Here is a 16,622-nt window from a genome sequence, read left to right as displayed (position 1 = left end):
CAAAATAGTAGAATTAGGGATTTAAAATTCGAAGACTTGGATTGAGAATTTCATATTGCTAATGAAAATTTATTTACTATCTAAGTAGTTAGGTTCATTGCTGATTTTAGGTTTGGCTTTGATTCTTAGTTTTTTCCAAAAAGTTACGATCTTTTGTTGAGTTTCAGAATCTTCTTTGAGAGAGAGAAAGAGTATCAAAAGCAAATCGAGTCATAAGAGTAAAGCCTAGGAAGTCACTGCTCCGCTGTCGCTGGAGCAAATTAAGAAAATTGCATTAGACTTGCAGCTTTCTGTAGAAAAAGTATATACACTTAATTTGCTTCATCTCCTGGTTTAATGGTTGTTCATTTTGGATAGTAGTGAGGTTTCTGCAGTTGAAATTAAAATGAATTGTGATCCTTAGGTCACCAAAACAACCAAGTTTTAGATAAAACGTGGAGATGAGCTTAGAGAAAAAAAAATAGAGATTGAATAACAAAAATACCCTTAAAAATATGCCAGCTAGCAGCCCCTGTAATGGAGCTAACGGAGCCAGATACTATTCTTCAGTTGAGGTCAGAACCTCAGGTACCACTTTGATATTTTTTTGAATTTGAGGTACCAAAATATATTATAGAAAATTACATATAAGTGTCATTTTGAAACTTTAATTAGTCAAAAAGCCACCCAAATCTTTTTGTACACATAAGGCCACTTTAAGCCACAAAAACATCAGTTTCTTTTTATGCTATACCTATTTTGCCCTCAACCTTCTCTCTCTCTCTCTTTCGATAAACTAATATGCTTTCAAAACAGATCTCATTCTCATCTCTCTCTCTCTCTTCTCGGCGCACCATCTAATCTCTTCCGGCGTCCAATTTCTGGTAACACCTCGTGTGTTCGATGAGCCTTGCCTTCACTGGATCTTCGTTTGCCTCTGCGAGTGAGTCAACCTTTGTTTTCACTGCTACGCCTTCTACGGTTTTTCTACTCGTTTGTCTCAGTAATTTTTCAAATTTCGTTTGAGAAATTGAAGTATTCGCTACTGGAGAGGACCTCTGGCATCGCCTGCCATCCTCGCGGCCGAACTGGAGCGTCGATCTCCGACGTCGAGGACTGCTATACCAAAATTGGACCAAATTGGATTGCTTCGATTTCAGAAATGGCTATCGCTGTTACTTCTTCTTCGTCTTGTACTGCAATCTCTGCTCGAACCTTCTCCTCTAACCTCAAAGGTACATGTATTTTTTTTGCTAATGAGATTTTTTGATTCACTTTGAAAATTTGAATTGGAGTCGATTGAGTTAGGGTTTTTGATTCACAATTAAGATCGAGTGACCTGTTTTTGTAAACTGATTACCTATAATTGTAGTTAACAATAAAAATGTTAGATCTCTCGCATTTGCGAAGCATAATTTACTTAATCTACCTACATGTTTTCCTGGAAGAACTGTGCCTTTTGAGTCACTTCAAGCACTTGGATGCCATGTTGATGCAGTTTGCCCCAAAGAGAAAAGCTAGCGATGTATGTGCAACTGCAGTCCATGATTTTGGAGGTGACCAAACCTACTGTGAGTAATGAAGACAGAATCAATACAAGTTCCTTATTTGAAATAATTCTCATATACATGCTCTCTATCAATTCCAATGTAAACCATTCACATAATAAATCAATTATGCGGGTTGTTGTTTTGTATTAGCAGAATTCATATAAATTTATATAGGCATTGATTCAGTACTTATGGTATAAGAGTACTGATTTTCTTTATTTATATATTTGTAAACAGCAGTCATCATTTGCAGATGTTTCTAAAGCTTTGCTTAAACTTTATGCTGGTGCTTAATTTGATAGTTATATTTATTTACCATGCATGGCTTTAGGAACATATAGATATAGATACAGGATCTCCACCTAATGAATCTTGTGCTCAACTTCCGTGGCAAACATATTTAGTAATGGACCTGCAGTTCAGCTTAGTTCAAAATTTATCGATTGAGGAGGCAAGTGAATGCGAACCGTTCTCGATGATTGGGTGACAACGGAGGCAGTTGGCTCTCAAGCTCGTGCTATTCTAAATCAAGGTCTTCTCCAATCTTATATGTTGCTCTTATTGTCGTGGTAATTTAACACTCATTTCAGTCATTTCCTTCTTTTTTTCTTTTTCTGGTTTGAAAGAAATGATGCATGGTTTCTTGGAATAATGGTGATTATTGCTTTTCAGGGAGCATTGCTTATTCTTGCCTATTCACACAGTGGCAAAGGTCTGTGCTTTTTAGCATTTTTTTTGTTTCAATTTGAATTGTTTTGCTTTATGCTTGGTGGAATTGAATTGTTTATTTGTGATTGAATGTAGGTGGACTTGGTAACATTAGAAGGGCTACTAGCAGGGTTCAAGGCAAGTTTGGTGTGCTTTTTATGTGACCATGTGTACTTTTAAGATTCTCGCTTATGTGAAATTGATAAAGAGAAAGATGTTGTTGCAGTGGAAATTATGTTGTAGATGTTTGTGAAATTAAATCTCTTTTGGTTTATGGGAGCGAATTTTTGGTTGTCTTTGAATTTGTCCTCAAGTGATCTAATATGAAAATTGTACTTGCAGGTGATTACTCATGCACAACAGAGGTCCAGCAAACAATTCATGTTTTGAAGAAAGCATATGGTGACAGCATGCATAAGGTTTTACATGTTGGCCCTAATACTTATACTATGCATTTTTGGTAGTTACTATATGTATTTTCATTCATGTCAAAACTAGAAGCTAATGGTCTAGTTGATAGAGTTCTAGATTCATGTGTTTTCATTTACGCCTATCTACTGATTTTTGTCATATCTTTATTCTTCCAAAATTCTTTCATTTTTTATTACTGTCAGTAGCTCTCTATAACTGTTGTAGTAGCTTTGCAACATAGTGATAGTAGTTTTCTATGCTTATGTTAATATCTTTTGAAGCTAATGTCAGTAGCTTTCTATTTTCATTTTGATTGATTTCAAATCAGTAGCTCTCTATAACTATTATAGTGGTTTTTCAACATAGTGATAGTACCTTTCTATGCCTATGTTAGTATCTTTTCAAGCTGATTTTAGTAGCTTTTATGTTTTCATTTTGATTGATTTCAAGTTGCCTTCTGTCAATAGCTTATTGGAAAATCAAGATTATGGATGAAATTCAGTTTTCTTTTTGTTTTGATTTCGTTTCTCTAGCATTTCTTGTTTGAGATTTTTGTTAGACTATCAACATGGATAATTAGTTGGTTTTGTTGCAATTAGTATCTATGTCAGCAGCTTTTTATTACTGGTCCAATAGCTTTGTACATGTGTTATAGTAGTTTTTTTGTACCTATGTCAGTAGCTTTGTATTACTGGTCCAGCAGCTTTGTGCATATGTTATATTAGCTTTATGTACCTATGTCAGTAGTTTTTCATTACTGGTCCAATAGCTTTATACATGTGTTATAATAGCATTAGCTTTTTATTATTGGTCTAGTAGCTTTGTACATGTTTTATAGTAGCTTTTTGTGCCTCTGTCAATAGCTTTTTAGATTGTTTGTTTTTGATTATCTAGTTGATAAAGAGTGCCACGTTTGCGGCGTTGAGGTACATTATTGTTTTTTAGTTTTCATTTCAAATACTAATATTTTGTTGTATCTTTGTTTTTGCAGAACTCTTCGCTTTTCATTTGTACTAGTAGATTTTGAAAATCATGTGAATTTGGATATTGAAGCCTTCATGGAGCAAGAGATCATTTAGCCAACCAAGAAATGTTGAAATGAAGTCTCGTGGTGAAGGTGGCAAAATTATGCCTATGGGTTTAGAGCGTCACCATTGAAAAATGACAGTAGCATTACAACATTGGCAGTAGCTTTATACAATTATTGTAATAGATTTTCATAACTATGGCAGTGGTTTTTGACAACTATGGAAGTTGCTTTTCACTTAGTTATATTACTATTGAACCATGCATACTTTTTATACCATTGAATATGTTTTCTTTTCTTGATTGTAGTAGCATTTTTATTTTGGTTGTATCATTTACATTTTCATAGTTTTGTTAGTCTCTGAGAATAGTTTTCTCAATCTCTAGGAGTAGTTTTTGTTCTGCTGGTTATAACTTTTGGCATTGATAAGAGTAGCTTTCGGTGATTGTGAGAGTAGCTTTTGTTACTGGTGAGAGTAGTTTTCTGTTGTTGATGACAGTAACTTTAGGTGTTTGTAACAGTAGCTTTTGTTTTTTTTTTGGGGGGGGGGGTTAATACCTTTTGGTTTTGAGGAGTGTAGCTTTTGTTGCTAGTGAAAGCAGTTTTTATTGGTAACAGTAGCTTTTGTTGCTGGTGACAGTAGTTTTTGTAACCTCGTCGGAGGTTGCCGGAAATCTCACCAGAGTAGCTTTTGTTGCTAACGACAGTAGCTTTTGGTGTTAGTGACAGTAGCTTTTGTGGTGGCCGGAGTTTGCCGGAAACTCGTCGGAGTTGGCCGGAGTTGACCGGAGACCTCGCAGGAGAGGAGAGAGAGAATAGTTGTTGACTTTTTACTCTAGTGGCATTTATGTAAATATGTTGGTTTTTATATCCAAAATATAACACCATTTTTAATCTAGTGGCCTTATGAGGGAAAAAGTTAGTTGGTGGCCTTATGGCTACAAAAACATTCAAATATGCACTTATATGTAATTAACTCAATATATTAGGTGAGAATCGTGAGGTACCGTGCGGATGATTTTTCCTAAATTTCGACCATAAAGTACCTAATCTTTTCGCCATTCTAAATTTTTGTATCTTAAGTTTCAAAAATATCAGAAAAGTACATGAGGTTCTAACCCTGACCGAATAATCATACATGGAGCCGTTAGCTCCGTCAAGGAGATTGTCGAGCGGCATATTTTGAAGGGCATTTTCGTCTCGTCATGTCTTAATCCATTTTTTTTATCTGAGCATCTTTTCCTTTTTTTTTTTTTTTTTTTCTTTTTCCCTACTGTTCTTCCTCTACTCTTTTTCTCATAGACCCAACTGAAAAATTTTGTTTTTGGTTATGACCAAATCCAGCTTGATTATTCAAAGTAACAAACTCAGAGTTAGATCTAATTCTAATAGCACCAGTTATGCTTATCCAAATCATTGCATGAAATTTTTTGACAAAAGTAAAGAATCATAAATTTTATTATTCTGTAATTAGATACAAGTTATGAGTGTTGTTACATAAAAAGTACCCTTGAAATTTGTATACAAATTAATCTGTGAATCTCATAAACAATATTTATTACAACTTAAAGAAAAGACGACCTAAACTTGCTAGAACCATGTTGAGGAAGGAACCATGAGCTTCAAGGATTAGTGATCAGATTTCCGCCAGAGGGTGGCAGTGGAGCTTTCTGCTGTCTTTGGCAGATAATAGAAGGAATGTAGATGCCCTGATCAAAAACATAGTGCATGTAGAATATTTTGTAAATATTTACTTTCCTAGTACGTGTAGATTACATATTCTGTATAGTTGTAGGAGATTCTTTCCTAGTGGGACTACTCTTGTACCTCTTTACAAACCTCCTTTTTTGGAGATGAATAACATCGAAGTATTCCAAACACATCAAATTCTTATTTTCTACTTGGTATCAGAGCAGGTTTAATCTTTTGAACTTGCACCGTACTCTTTTTGAAACCCAAAATCCGAATACCGCAGAACGTACCTAAATCTCGAAAGTCTACACAATTCTTGAATCATTAATCAATCTGTCCATCACCATAGGATGACATCACTACACCGAAGTTGCTGCTACACTTAACTGATTGAGTACTAGCTGACAAGCATTGCTTCACACCTTTTTTGTTTGATTAAGTACACTAGCCGACAAGGCCTTGTTTGATTAAGTACTAGCCAACTTTGATTAAAGTACTAGCCAGCAAAGCTTTGCTGCATACCTCTTTTTGGTCACGTATAGGTTGTTAGTTTTACTCAATGGAAGATGACTCTGCCACTCTTGCACTCCACAACATACCTCCAATCATCAATCATTATCATACCACTGCTCAAGACAATTTGGCGTTTCCAACTGGCATTGCCTTGAATGAATCTAACTATACCATATGGGCACCTCTTATGAAGATGAGGATTGGAGCAAGAGGAAAGGTCAGCTACCTCACTGGAGCCAAAGCTGCATCAGAGGAGAGAACTTAGCTGAATTTGAAGGTTGGGCTACGGACAATGAAAAAGTGAAGAGTTGGCTTATTGATTCCATGGAGCCATCACTCATGAATTGGTATATCCGACTCCCAACAGCTAAAGATGTTTGGGAAGCTGTTGAGAAGACCTTCTATGATGATTATGATGAAACTAGGATTTTTGAATTAAACAAAAAATGCTTTGGAGGGAAACAAAATGGCCGGACTCTTCCTATCTACTACAATGAATTGGTGGGAATGTTTCAGGAGATTGATCAGCGTATGGCTTCTCAAAATAACACGGTCATTGCAATTATTCAAGAAACTGCTGCCATGGCACCAATGCGAGTTCACATGTATCTTAGCGGACTCGATTCAGAGTATGATCAAGTCCGTGGTGAGATTCTACGCAAAGACCCAAAATTTGAGTTGGAGCAAAGTTATGCATATGTTCGGAAGGTGCATTCTGAGAGGCAGGCAATGGGACACGCCTCTGAATCCTCTATCATGGCTGTCCAACGCAAACATGGTCCTCCCCCGGGCTTCTCAATTCCTCAACGCCGCCCTCTGGGTATAACAAATCCATATGGAAATACTAAGTGTCCAATTTGGGGAGATTTGGGTCATAGAAAGCAACAGTGCTATGAAGTAATTAGCTACCCCGATTGGTGGGATTTCACCAAGAAACCGCGGAAGAACCTTGGAAAGGTTGTTGTGGCTATTACAGAGGAAGAGCAACCATCTATTACCGGAGAAGGATCTGTTGTCCTGTCTGAAACAATAACCCTTGATTCTGTGTTGGTTGTTCCTTCATTGGCATATAATCTCTTATCTGTTGGCCAAATTATTCTAGCACTAGCATGTATTGTAACCTTTTATCCCTCTTTCTGTGTGTTTCAGGACATTCTGACTCGGCGGATTCTTGGTTATGGTGTTAGAAAAGGGAAACTCTACTACTTGGATCTGACAGAAAGTGGAGAGCAACAATTGTTAGGACAAGTGAATCAGGTCAATGGAGTAGAGAATGCTAAGGAAACAGTGTGGTTGTGGCATCGTTTCTTGGGTCATCTATCTTTTAGTTATCTTAAGAAATTGCAACCTCATTTGTTTTCTGTTGTTAGTGATTTAGAGTTTCGTTGTGATGTATGTGAACTGGCTAAGACTCATCGAATTTCATATTCACCTAGTTTTAATAAAAGTCCTATTCCATTTATGAAAATTCACTCTGATGTCTGGGGTCCTACCAAGATCCCTTCTCTCTCTGGAGCTCGATATTATGTAAATTTTATTGATGATTGTACTCGTATGACTTGGGTGTCTCTATTGAAGAACATGAGTGATGTGTGTTCCATGTTCAAAGACTTTCACAAGATGGTATCTGCCCAGTACCAACAGGCTATCCGTGTCTTCCAATCTGACAATGGTGGAGAGTATGTTAATGGCCCTATGTAGAAGTTTATGCAATCTCATGGAATTCGACATCAGACTTCGAATTTGTATACTCCTCAACAGAATGGATTGGCAGAAAGAAAGAATCGGCAATTACTTGAAGTTGTACGTTCTTCTTTGTTTGGCATGCATGTACCTCGTGAATATTGGGGAGAAGCTATGAAGTCCGCTGCCTACCTCATTAATCATACTCCTTCTCAGGTAATTGAATTTCCAAACCCTCAGCAGCAACTTCATAAACTTCTTTCACTTCCATCGTTACCTAACCTGGAGCCTCGTGTGTTTGGATGCGTAGCCTATGTTCATATTCCCAAGCCTCAACGTAGCAAGCTTGATCCCCGTGCCTGTAAGTGTATATTTATTGGTTATGCTGAATTTCAGAAGGGTTATCAATGTTATGATCCTCTTACTGGAACTATACATGTCTATCTTGATGTTGCGTTTCGTGAATCGAGCCTTATTATTCAGGGGGAAATTCAGAGTCTTCCCTTCAGGGGGAGAAAGGCTGTAAAGGAAATCCTGGATATTTATTTGCATTTGAAGAATTTGAAGAATTAGAAGCTTTGGAATCGAGGTTTGGAGTTGGGAATTCTCCAACATCGGCTAAAAACGAAACAGGGGCAGTAGGAAACAAAAAGAAGATGAGCTAGTTGACAGTGGACCAATGAATGGTGATGCCGTGGAGCCTTCCACCTGCGAAATAGAAACATAAAATAGGACAGCATATGGTGATGCTGTGAGGTCTTCCAATGGATTAGAAAAAGGTGATGCTGTGGGGACCTCCAATGGGACAAAACATGGAGATGCCGTGAGGTTTTCAAATGGGATAGAAAAAGGTGTTGCTGTGGGGACCTCCAATGGGATAGAAAAGGCCGAAAACAATGGGACATAAAAGGCTGAAAAGGCTACTGTTGTGGGCCCCTCTTCTTGTGAGATTAGTAAGGATACTGCCAACAGACCATTATTTAGTTCTAGCGGTGGACTTTTGGGTAGACCAGTTGGGTCCACCACCTGCGAGAACACAAAAATGATGCCAGCCAACACCATGACATCTGTGATTCCCAAAGTGAAGCCGCCATGTGCCTTGAGGATGACATTGACGCTTCAATGAGTCCTCATCCATCAGAGTTCTTTCCCCTCTCTACATTGTCAACTGAAGAATCTGCTACGAATGTTCCTCCTCAGGAACCTTTAAATTAATCATCTGGGGTAGATAATATTGTGCCTAGAAAATCACAGAGGGTTACCAAGGGTATTCTTAAGAAACAATATGAACCAGACATCAAAACCAAATCTAAGTATCCTATAGCTAATTACATGTCTAACCATAGGTTGTCTAGGTCACATGCACTTGTTGTTGATCAATTATCCACTGTATCTATTCCTAGTAGTGTACAGGATGCTTTGGCGGATCCTAAGTGGACTCAAGTAATGAATGAAGAACTAGAGGCTTTGCAGAAAAACTTGACTTGGGATGTTGTGACTATGTTGACTGGAAAGAAGACTGTTAGATGTCGATGGGTGTTTACTACGAAACTTAAAGCGGATGGGAGCATTGATAGGTACAAAGCAAGATTAGCTGCCAAAGGATGCACCTAGTGCTATGGAATTGATTATGAAGAGACGTTTGCCCCTGTAGCAAAGATCAATATTGTTCGAGTCTTAATTTCACTTGTAGCAACTAAAGATTGGCCTCTACATCAATTTGACGTGAAGAATGCTTTCCTCAATGGAAACTTGGAGGAAGAAGTGTTTATGGACATGCCGCCAGGAATCAGAAATATGTCTTGTGATATTGGCAAGGTTTGTAAGTTGAAGAAGTCTCGATCTGTATGGTTTGAAGCAGTCTCCTAGAGTGTGGTTTGGAAGGTTCTCCAAGTCTATGAGGGCGTTCGGATATAGACAAAGTAATTCGGATCATACCTTGTTCATCAAGCGTAGTCAAGGTAAGATTACCGCACTGATAGTATATGTTGATGATATGATTGTCACAGGAGATGATCTAAAAGAGATTGAGGCTCTACAGAAATATTTGTCTAATGAATTTGAGATGAAGGACCTTGGGCAGTTGAAGTACTTTCTTGGAATTGAAGTTGCAAGGTCTAAGAAGGGGATTTCTTTGTCTCAACGTAAGTATGTACTTGACCTGTTAGCTGAGACCGGGATGCTTGACTGCAACCCCATTGAGACACTAATCGAAATGAACCACAACCTCGCCATCCATCTGGATCAGGTTCCAACGGATAAAGGAAGTTACCAACGTCTAGTAGGGAGACTTATTTATCTTTCTCATACTAGACCTGATATTGCTTATGCTGTGAGTGTGGTTAGTCAATTTATGCATTGTCCCAGTGAAGAGCATATGGATGCAGTCTATTGCATTATGAGATACCTTAAGATGGCACCTGGAAGAGGTTTGTTGTTTGAGAAAAAGGGTGAGTTGGAAGTTGTGGGGTACACTGATGCAGATTAGGCTGGTAATAAGACGGACAGGCTGTCCACATCTGGGTATTTTGCGTTTGTTGGAGGAAACCTTGTGACTTGGCGTAGTAAGAAACAGAAGGTTGTTGCTAGGTCAAGTGCTGAACCTGAGTTTCGAGGTATGGCCCACGGAGTTTGTGAGATGTTGTGGATTCGTAATGTGTTGAAAGATTTGGGTTTTAAACTTAAGAAGCCTATGGACTTACACTGTGATAGCACGTCTGCTATTGAAATTAATCGTAATCCTGTACAGCATGACCAGACTAAGTATGTGGAAGTGGATCAACATTTCATTAAGGAAAACCTAGATAGAAAAATTATCTGTTTCCCTTTTGTGTATACAGAAGATCAGTTAGCAAATGTTCTTACGAATGGAGTGTCAAGGAAAGTGTTTGACAACTCAATTGATAAGTTGGGCATGATTAACATCTATGCACCCCAACTTGAGGGGGAGTGTAGAATATTCTGTAAATATTTACTTTCCTAGTACGTGTAGATTACATATTCTGTATAGTTGTAGGAGATTCTTTCCTAGTGGGACTACTCTTCTACCTCTTTATAAACCTCCTTTTTTGGAGATGAATAACATCGAAGTATTCCAAACACATCAAATTCTTATTTTCTACTGTGCACTCTTTGATTGCTAGTTGAAGAGATTAATTTCGTCTCCTCAAAAGGGCCTCCGGTATTGGATGGTAGGATTATAGTCCTCTGCACAATTTGCTTGATAACCACAGGGAAATGGGGATGATTAATAACACTTTGCATGATATTGTTGTTGTTTAAGACTCTGCACGCCTCATTTGAACCCAAGTTCAAAAGGACAACCACCACTGCAGCCACCAGCACCATTTTCATGAACAACTTCACTTCGTTATTTTGGACAAACAAGAACTCTACTGTTTTGCCTTTTGCTTTTGTTTTTGTGCTTCTCTATATGCAAGAAAAGATGAAAGATCGAATGAATGAACAAGAGATGAGGGGTAGAGGATTAGAGGGCTCTTTATATGCATCAAGATAGACTGGTATGACTTAAAATTTTCAAATATATGTCTAGCGCGCTATTCGTTGTTTTGATTATTGACAATTTTGTTTAATGGGTCAGAAGTTATGAATGAGTCACATGTACCGCGAGAAACTGGGATTGTCTCAATTCTCAAAATGTGTCTTGAGCTTGCAGATCACATACTTTGCCATTGTTATGTATTTCATTTTTCACATCCTGATTTCTTCTTTCTCGAGTCTTTTTTTTTTGCATAGAATCATGCATGAGACTTGGTAATTATCCTGCTTAATTAATTTATTTTTCCTCGAGTCAAAGTGAAATATACATAGCATCTTTTTGTTAACATATATACCTGTTTTACCGATTCACCTATTCCCACTACTAGAAATTTCCCCATTCCACACTGACTTCAATTAGTCCCTATTGGGACAAAGCACACTGAAAACAGTTGCTAACAGAATTAGCCACTATGCAGCCACTATTGAGGAATCAGTCCCCTCTATAGCAGGTCCCATCGGGGCAATAGGCACTGATACAACAATAGTGGAATCACGGAATCCAAGGTAAAGTCAGCATCTAAATTCACACTGATATTAGTGGTTTTGGAATGCCACTGATATTAGTGGCAAATTTATGAGGTTGTATTAAAAAAAATAAGGTGCCAGATGGCACCTTTACATTCTTGTACTATATATTGTATTTTAAATTGTATAATACAATAAATGTAGTAACTATAAATTTACAAATGCACCCATCAATATATAAACATCAAGACTTCATCCCACAACTGCAACTCTTCTTTTGACACGGACAACATGCACATTATATCAGGTCAATTAGTTCTTATTCTAACAATTACACAGACCAACTTAACATATACAAAACATTAGAGTGAAGTTAGAGGTGTCTCTTTGGTTCTGAACATGTAGTATACAAGGATATAATATATAAGCTATTATAGAAATTTAGCATTCAAATAAACATAACTACAGAACAATAGGTATAAAAAACTGATGGACATGATACTGAAATAGAAGTGCACATCTGCATATACACTCAATTTCAAACCCTTTTGGTCATGAAAACAATCTGTAGAAAACATAGGAAAATACCTCAGAGCCACACGATATTTCTGACCCAACTTTTGAAGCTCTGCCATTACATAATCTGTGATACCAGGAGTACCTGTATATTTAAAAGACAGATAAACAATTAGAGAAAAATAAACAAGAGAAATGGAACATTACCATGCATTAACTATCAAAACTTTTGGTCACTATCATAAGTTAACCAATTTCTCTTAATCATTCTTGTTATATATAAAACTGAACATTCAAACCCAATTCCTAAGAAACACTAAACATTAATACAAGTGAATAACTCTAAGACTCACACTTTGCATATGGGAAGTCCATCATTCTCTTCTCCAAATCCAACTGCAGAAAGTGAACAAAAACAATTATATTATCTAATACAGAAAACTTGAACAAGCTGTAGCTTATACATGAAGCAATTAGCACTAAACACTCACCTTATTCTGGATAGAGAAATTGATAAAGTTGGCATCTACCAAAACCTGGTAAGGCGGCCCCCAAAGCAGTGTTGTATTGAAAGAACAACGCCATAGAAACATTTGGCCTAAATATAATTTGTGTCTTCACATTTTCCTAAACATCGGAAACATGGTTGTTAGCTATATATGCTCTAGAAAAACTATCACTTACGAGGAAATACAATTTCAAGCAGTTTTTATAATCAACCCAATTCATTAGACAAAACAGAGCAGTGATAAAAATGGTAACTAAACCAATCCAACACATCACAGACAAAAGTTCATAGAACACATAGAAACAGAGACTGATCTGCTAAAAGGTCTTTAGTAGGTTAGAAGTTAGAGTTCCAAAGTGCAGTACATATCTAATTATCTCAGAAGGTGATAGTTTGGAAAGTGAAGAGGGATTTGACTAAAATTAATTGGGACGAATTCCCTTCACTAGAAGGCCAAGGTCATCCCTGGTAAATATGAATTCAGAACAATGCTAAGAGGACTCACTGTGAACTATAATGGCCTGTGACAATTTGAAATGTTTTAGACAAAAAAGGAAAACAGGAAAAGAAATAAACACCAATAACATTTACATAAGTACTTACGCATAGGTTTTCAAATTAAGCTGCAACCGCTTGTGGTCTTCAACCATCATGCCAAGTAACTCAGCAACATCTTGCACTCTACGTATCATTTTAAAACTTTCAGGGAATGACCAGTATCATAATAGAAACCAAAAAAAATTGAATCTTGAACTTGAAACAACAACTAATTTGTCAAAAATCCACATTATCAGATAAGAAAAATTGAAAGAACACAGGATAAAATGTAAAATTTCCAAATTTGATCTCTCAAAGAATGAACTTTGCTTTGCAACGACAACTATGAGTCAGCAGTACATTGTCACTTGAGCAATACGACAAAGCCAAGAGGCTAATCCGTGTCTTATATACTATCATTATCACCATTATCATACTTATATCCATGAAAATTAAGAAATGCTTGGACTAGTAAATAAATTAATCCATATGACACCAAGCTGACTGCTAAATTAATTCGTTGCATGCAAGTCTAACATGTTCATTTCATAACTTGAGATTGCTTTATACAAAATGCTACAGGTTACAAATATTCATAACTCATAAAGAGACACAGCAGGAATAAAGTTTAAAAGACAAGAAAAAATAGTAATAGAAACAAACCTTCTCCATAATGCATGTTCTCAAACACGACGAAAGCTATTTCACTTCAACACACCAAAAATTTCTTCTGCCGGAAAGTAGATGGTTGCACGGCCTTATCAACCGCTTGCTCCACCAGATTATTCAACTGCACCGACGCCGAGTCCTCTTCCGCCACCAAAAAAATCAAAGGGATTTGTCTCCCCATCTCTGTTTCCACCGATCCCAATCAGCCCTCAAAATTGTAATTAGATTCAAAATTAAGGACTAATTAGCAAAATTACCCAAACTGATCAGTGCCTGGTTGCTGAAATCGGTGACGGTGACCGGAGACTTATCGTCTTCTTGAGAATCCCTCCTTGGCCTTGATGATAACGCCGTTTGGAACTCAACGCAAAGCACGGAAGCATGTCAATGGTGGCTTCGAGTTCTTTGTAGTGCTGAGATTGAAAACGGATGACAATTGTGATGGGTTGCAACAGTTACTTAGAAGAAAACAGTAGAGAGGGAGAGATGGAAAATTAGGAGGAGATGAGAAAAACTAGATCTTGTTTAGGTATGGAGAGAGAGACAGAGAGAGAGAGATGAGGGGAGAAACCTCCAGATCTAGATCTAAATTAGGTTTGAACTCTGAAGGGGGTATATTAAAGGAAGTTTTATCTCATCGTTAGATCAACTCTTCATCACTAATCCGACGGCTATAATTAGAATTGGCTATGGCATAGCCATGTGAAAAATTATTGAAGTCCTACTTTTTCATTCTGTCATTATTGAATCACATAAACAATGCTTTATAGTATTCTTACTGTTCCTTGTTGACACCGTTATCAGTGACGTAGGGATTAAACAATTAATTGCTTGTATGTACTGTATACATTAGACACTGATGATCAGTGACAGAAAAAAAAAACCACTGATTTTTTATATCAGTGTGAAACTATTCATTTTTGACACTGAAGATTTTTAGTGGCAAAGAAAGAGGTGCTAATGGGGAAATTTCTAGTAGTGTCCTCACGTGTGTTATCCGCTATTGTATTTTCCTCACGTGTGTTATCTTGACAATTGTCATACAACTAGGGCCGGTCCCGAGCTTTTTTATGCCCAGGGCGAAATTTTGTGTGTGTGCCCAACTAGCCTAAATAGACATGTAGTGATTCTTACAAAAGTCATACTCTAAATCTTTTTTTTTACGGGTTTGGAACCCAGTCAAGCTAGGCGGCTCATCCCCACGCCGATTTTATTACATAAAACGGACATAAAACCAAAATCTCATATAAAAATAATACAAATTTTTTCTTGCCACAGAAAACTCCTAGCTAGCTAATCCAAAAGATCACACATAATGTAGCACTTCGACACAATCACACAAATAAGAGACTTGATAACGCGTGTCTTGGTAAAACTTATGAAGAATTTCTGAATCAAAAAAGAAAAACCGTATTCAAAAGTTGAACAAACAAATAGAAAATGACTTGGAAAAAAATAGAAATTATCAAATATACACTTAATTATGGCTGTCCGCTATGAATAGCATTATAGTCCCAAGCCAAATATGATATCTTGCTGAAGCTTCAAACTGAAAGTTGGCAAGCCAAAACACTAAACTTTGAATGATAAACACTTTAGCATAGAATAATAAAACCTGCAAATCTAGAATCAGCTTTTTTTCTTCTTGTTTTTTCTTTTCTGATCGGGATTGACTTGCAAATCCAACGTCTAATTGCACCTAATATTGAAAATTGAAAACCGATGAATGAGCAGGTTGTTAGAATTCACTTTGAATGATAATTGATAAACACTGGAGCATAGAACAATACCTGGAAATCTGGAACTTGCTTTTTTCCTTCTTGCTCTTTCTTTTCTGATCGAGATTGACTTGCAACTCCAACTTCCAATTGCACCTAATATTGAAAATTGAAAACCAATGAATGAGCAAGTTGTTAGAAATCAACATAACTCAAAACACAAGTAACAAGACTTTTGATATCCAAATTTTCATGGGATATCAAAATTGAAGAATACCCAATACCTATTTTGATTTGTACCTCAGCCTACATCGATGGAAAGCTGAAAAATTTGTATGATTACCGTAGAATAACATAAACATGGAGAGGAGAAAGATTGGGTGATGGATGAGAATGAACTGAATAATTGAGTAACCATTGAAACCAATTTAATAAAAAAAATTGCTGGGTTTCAAGGTTTGGGACTTGGGAGAGAGCAAGAGATGCTTGGATAATCAATTTTGTGCCTGCCGTTGTGCGTTGGAAGAAGAAGAAGTAAAGATGCGATCTGCATCTAGAAATCTGATTTTTTTTTTTTTTTACATTCCACTCTCTATACATATATAATTATATATAATTAAATATATATGTTATATAAATATATATATATATATATATTAAATTTTATTGATAAAATCTGGTGCCCCCCTCTATGTTGGGCCCTAGGCTGTCGCCAACGATGCCCATAGGCAAGGCCGGCCCTGCATACAACTTATGGTTACATGGATTAGTTAGGAAGCATTGTTAGTTAGCGTGGTTAGCATGCTAATTAAGTCAGTAAGCTATTTACTATAAATACCAAACCCTAAGCTCTTTGTAACTAATCATTCCATTTTATACAAGCTCAGTTTCTATTTTTCTAGTTCTCTCTGGTTTTCTCTCAAGCTTACCTTGAAGCTTTCATGGTATCAGAGCTAGGTTGAGAACTAATATCAATGAAGCCTTCAGTTTCATCAAAGTGGATGACAGTGTGTGTGGCAGATGCATGAGAGGGAGAGCTCATATTAGAGCATCTCCAATGGAGTAGTTAAAATGCTTGTGTCAAA

At 36.9% G+C, this 16,622-nt stretch overlaps 1 protein-coding gene and 3 long non-coding RNA genes across 9 annotated transcripts; 2 read left to right on the top strand and 2 right to left on the bottom strand.

Annotated features, from left to right (window-relative positions):
• Window positions 1-764: 764 nt before the first annotated feature.
• LOC121051120 lies at window positions 765-2,380 on the top strand. Of its 4 annotated transcripts, none has more exons than XR_005805215.1 (5): window positions 765-922; window positions 1,016-1,214; window positions 1,428-2,098; window positions 2,202-2,241; window positions 2,334-2,380. It is a non-coding gene; the product is annotated as an uncharacterized LOC121051120 (long non-coding RNA). The 4 variants fall into 4 exon arrangements; XR_005805216.1 differs by having other exon boundaries at window positions 775-1,214; window positions 1,428-1,550; window positions 1,861-2,098; XR_005805222.1 differs by having other exon boundaries at window positions 776-1,214; window positions 1,428-1,550; window positions 1,934-2,098.
• A 193-nt stretch (window positions 2,381-2,573) lies between these two features.
• LOC121051132 lies at window positions 2,574-3,974 on the top strand. Its single transcript, XR_005805232.1, has 2 exons — window positions 2,574-2,656; window positions 3,640-3,974. It is a non-coding gene; the product is annotated as an uncharacterized LOC121051132 (long non-coding RNA).
• A 6,762-nt stretch (window positions 3,975-10,736) lies between these two features.
• LOC112189022 lies at window positions 10,737-16,118 on the bottom strand. 3 transcript variants are annotated; one of them, XM_040512995.1, is made up of 4 exons: window positions 15,881-16,118; window positions 15,610-15,693; window positions 15,301-15,518; window positions 10,737-10,992 (listed from the first exon to the last, which is right to left on the bottom strand). In XM_040512995.1, exons 1-4 carry the CDS (start codon window positions 15,953-15,955, stop codon window positions 10,956-10,958), a joined length of 414 nt encoding a protein of 137 aa, XP_040368929.1. In that variant the 5' UTR covers window positions 15,956-16,118; the 3' UTR covers window positions 10,737-10,955. The 3 variants fall into 3 exon arrangements, 1 of the variants encoding a protein (XP_040368929.1); XR_002931692.2 differs by lacking the exon at window positions 10,737-10,992 and having other exon boundaries at window positions 14,714-15,518; window positions 15,822-16,118; XR_005805024.1 differs by lacking the exon at window positions 10,737-10,992 and having other exon boundaries at window positions 14,714-15,518; window positions 15,838-16,118.
• On the bottom strand, window positions 11,716-14,384 carry LOC121051071. The gene is made up of 6 exons (XR_005805025.1): window positions 14,077-14,384; window positions 13,814-14,002; window positions 13,217-13,294; window positions 12,597-12,732; window positions 12,459-12,501; window positions 11,716-12,250 (listed from the first exon to the last, which is right to left on the bottom strand). It is a non-coding gene; the product is annotated as an uncharacterized LOC121051071 (long non-coding RNA).
• Window positions 16,119-16,622: the final 504 nt, after the last annotated feature.

The sequence above is a fragment of the Rosa chinensis genome, chromosome 1, assembly GCF_002994745.2.
Source record: "Rosa chinensis cultivar Old Blush chromosome 1, RchiOBHm-V2, whole genome shotgun sequence".
Classification (NCBI taxonomy): Eukaryota; Viridiplantae; Streptophyta; class Magnoliopsida; order Rosales; family Rosaceae; genus Rosa; species Rosa chinensis.
The sequence above is the reverse complement of the archived record's forward strand: the minus strand, read 5'-3'. Positions and strand labels throughout refer to the sequence as shown.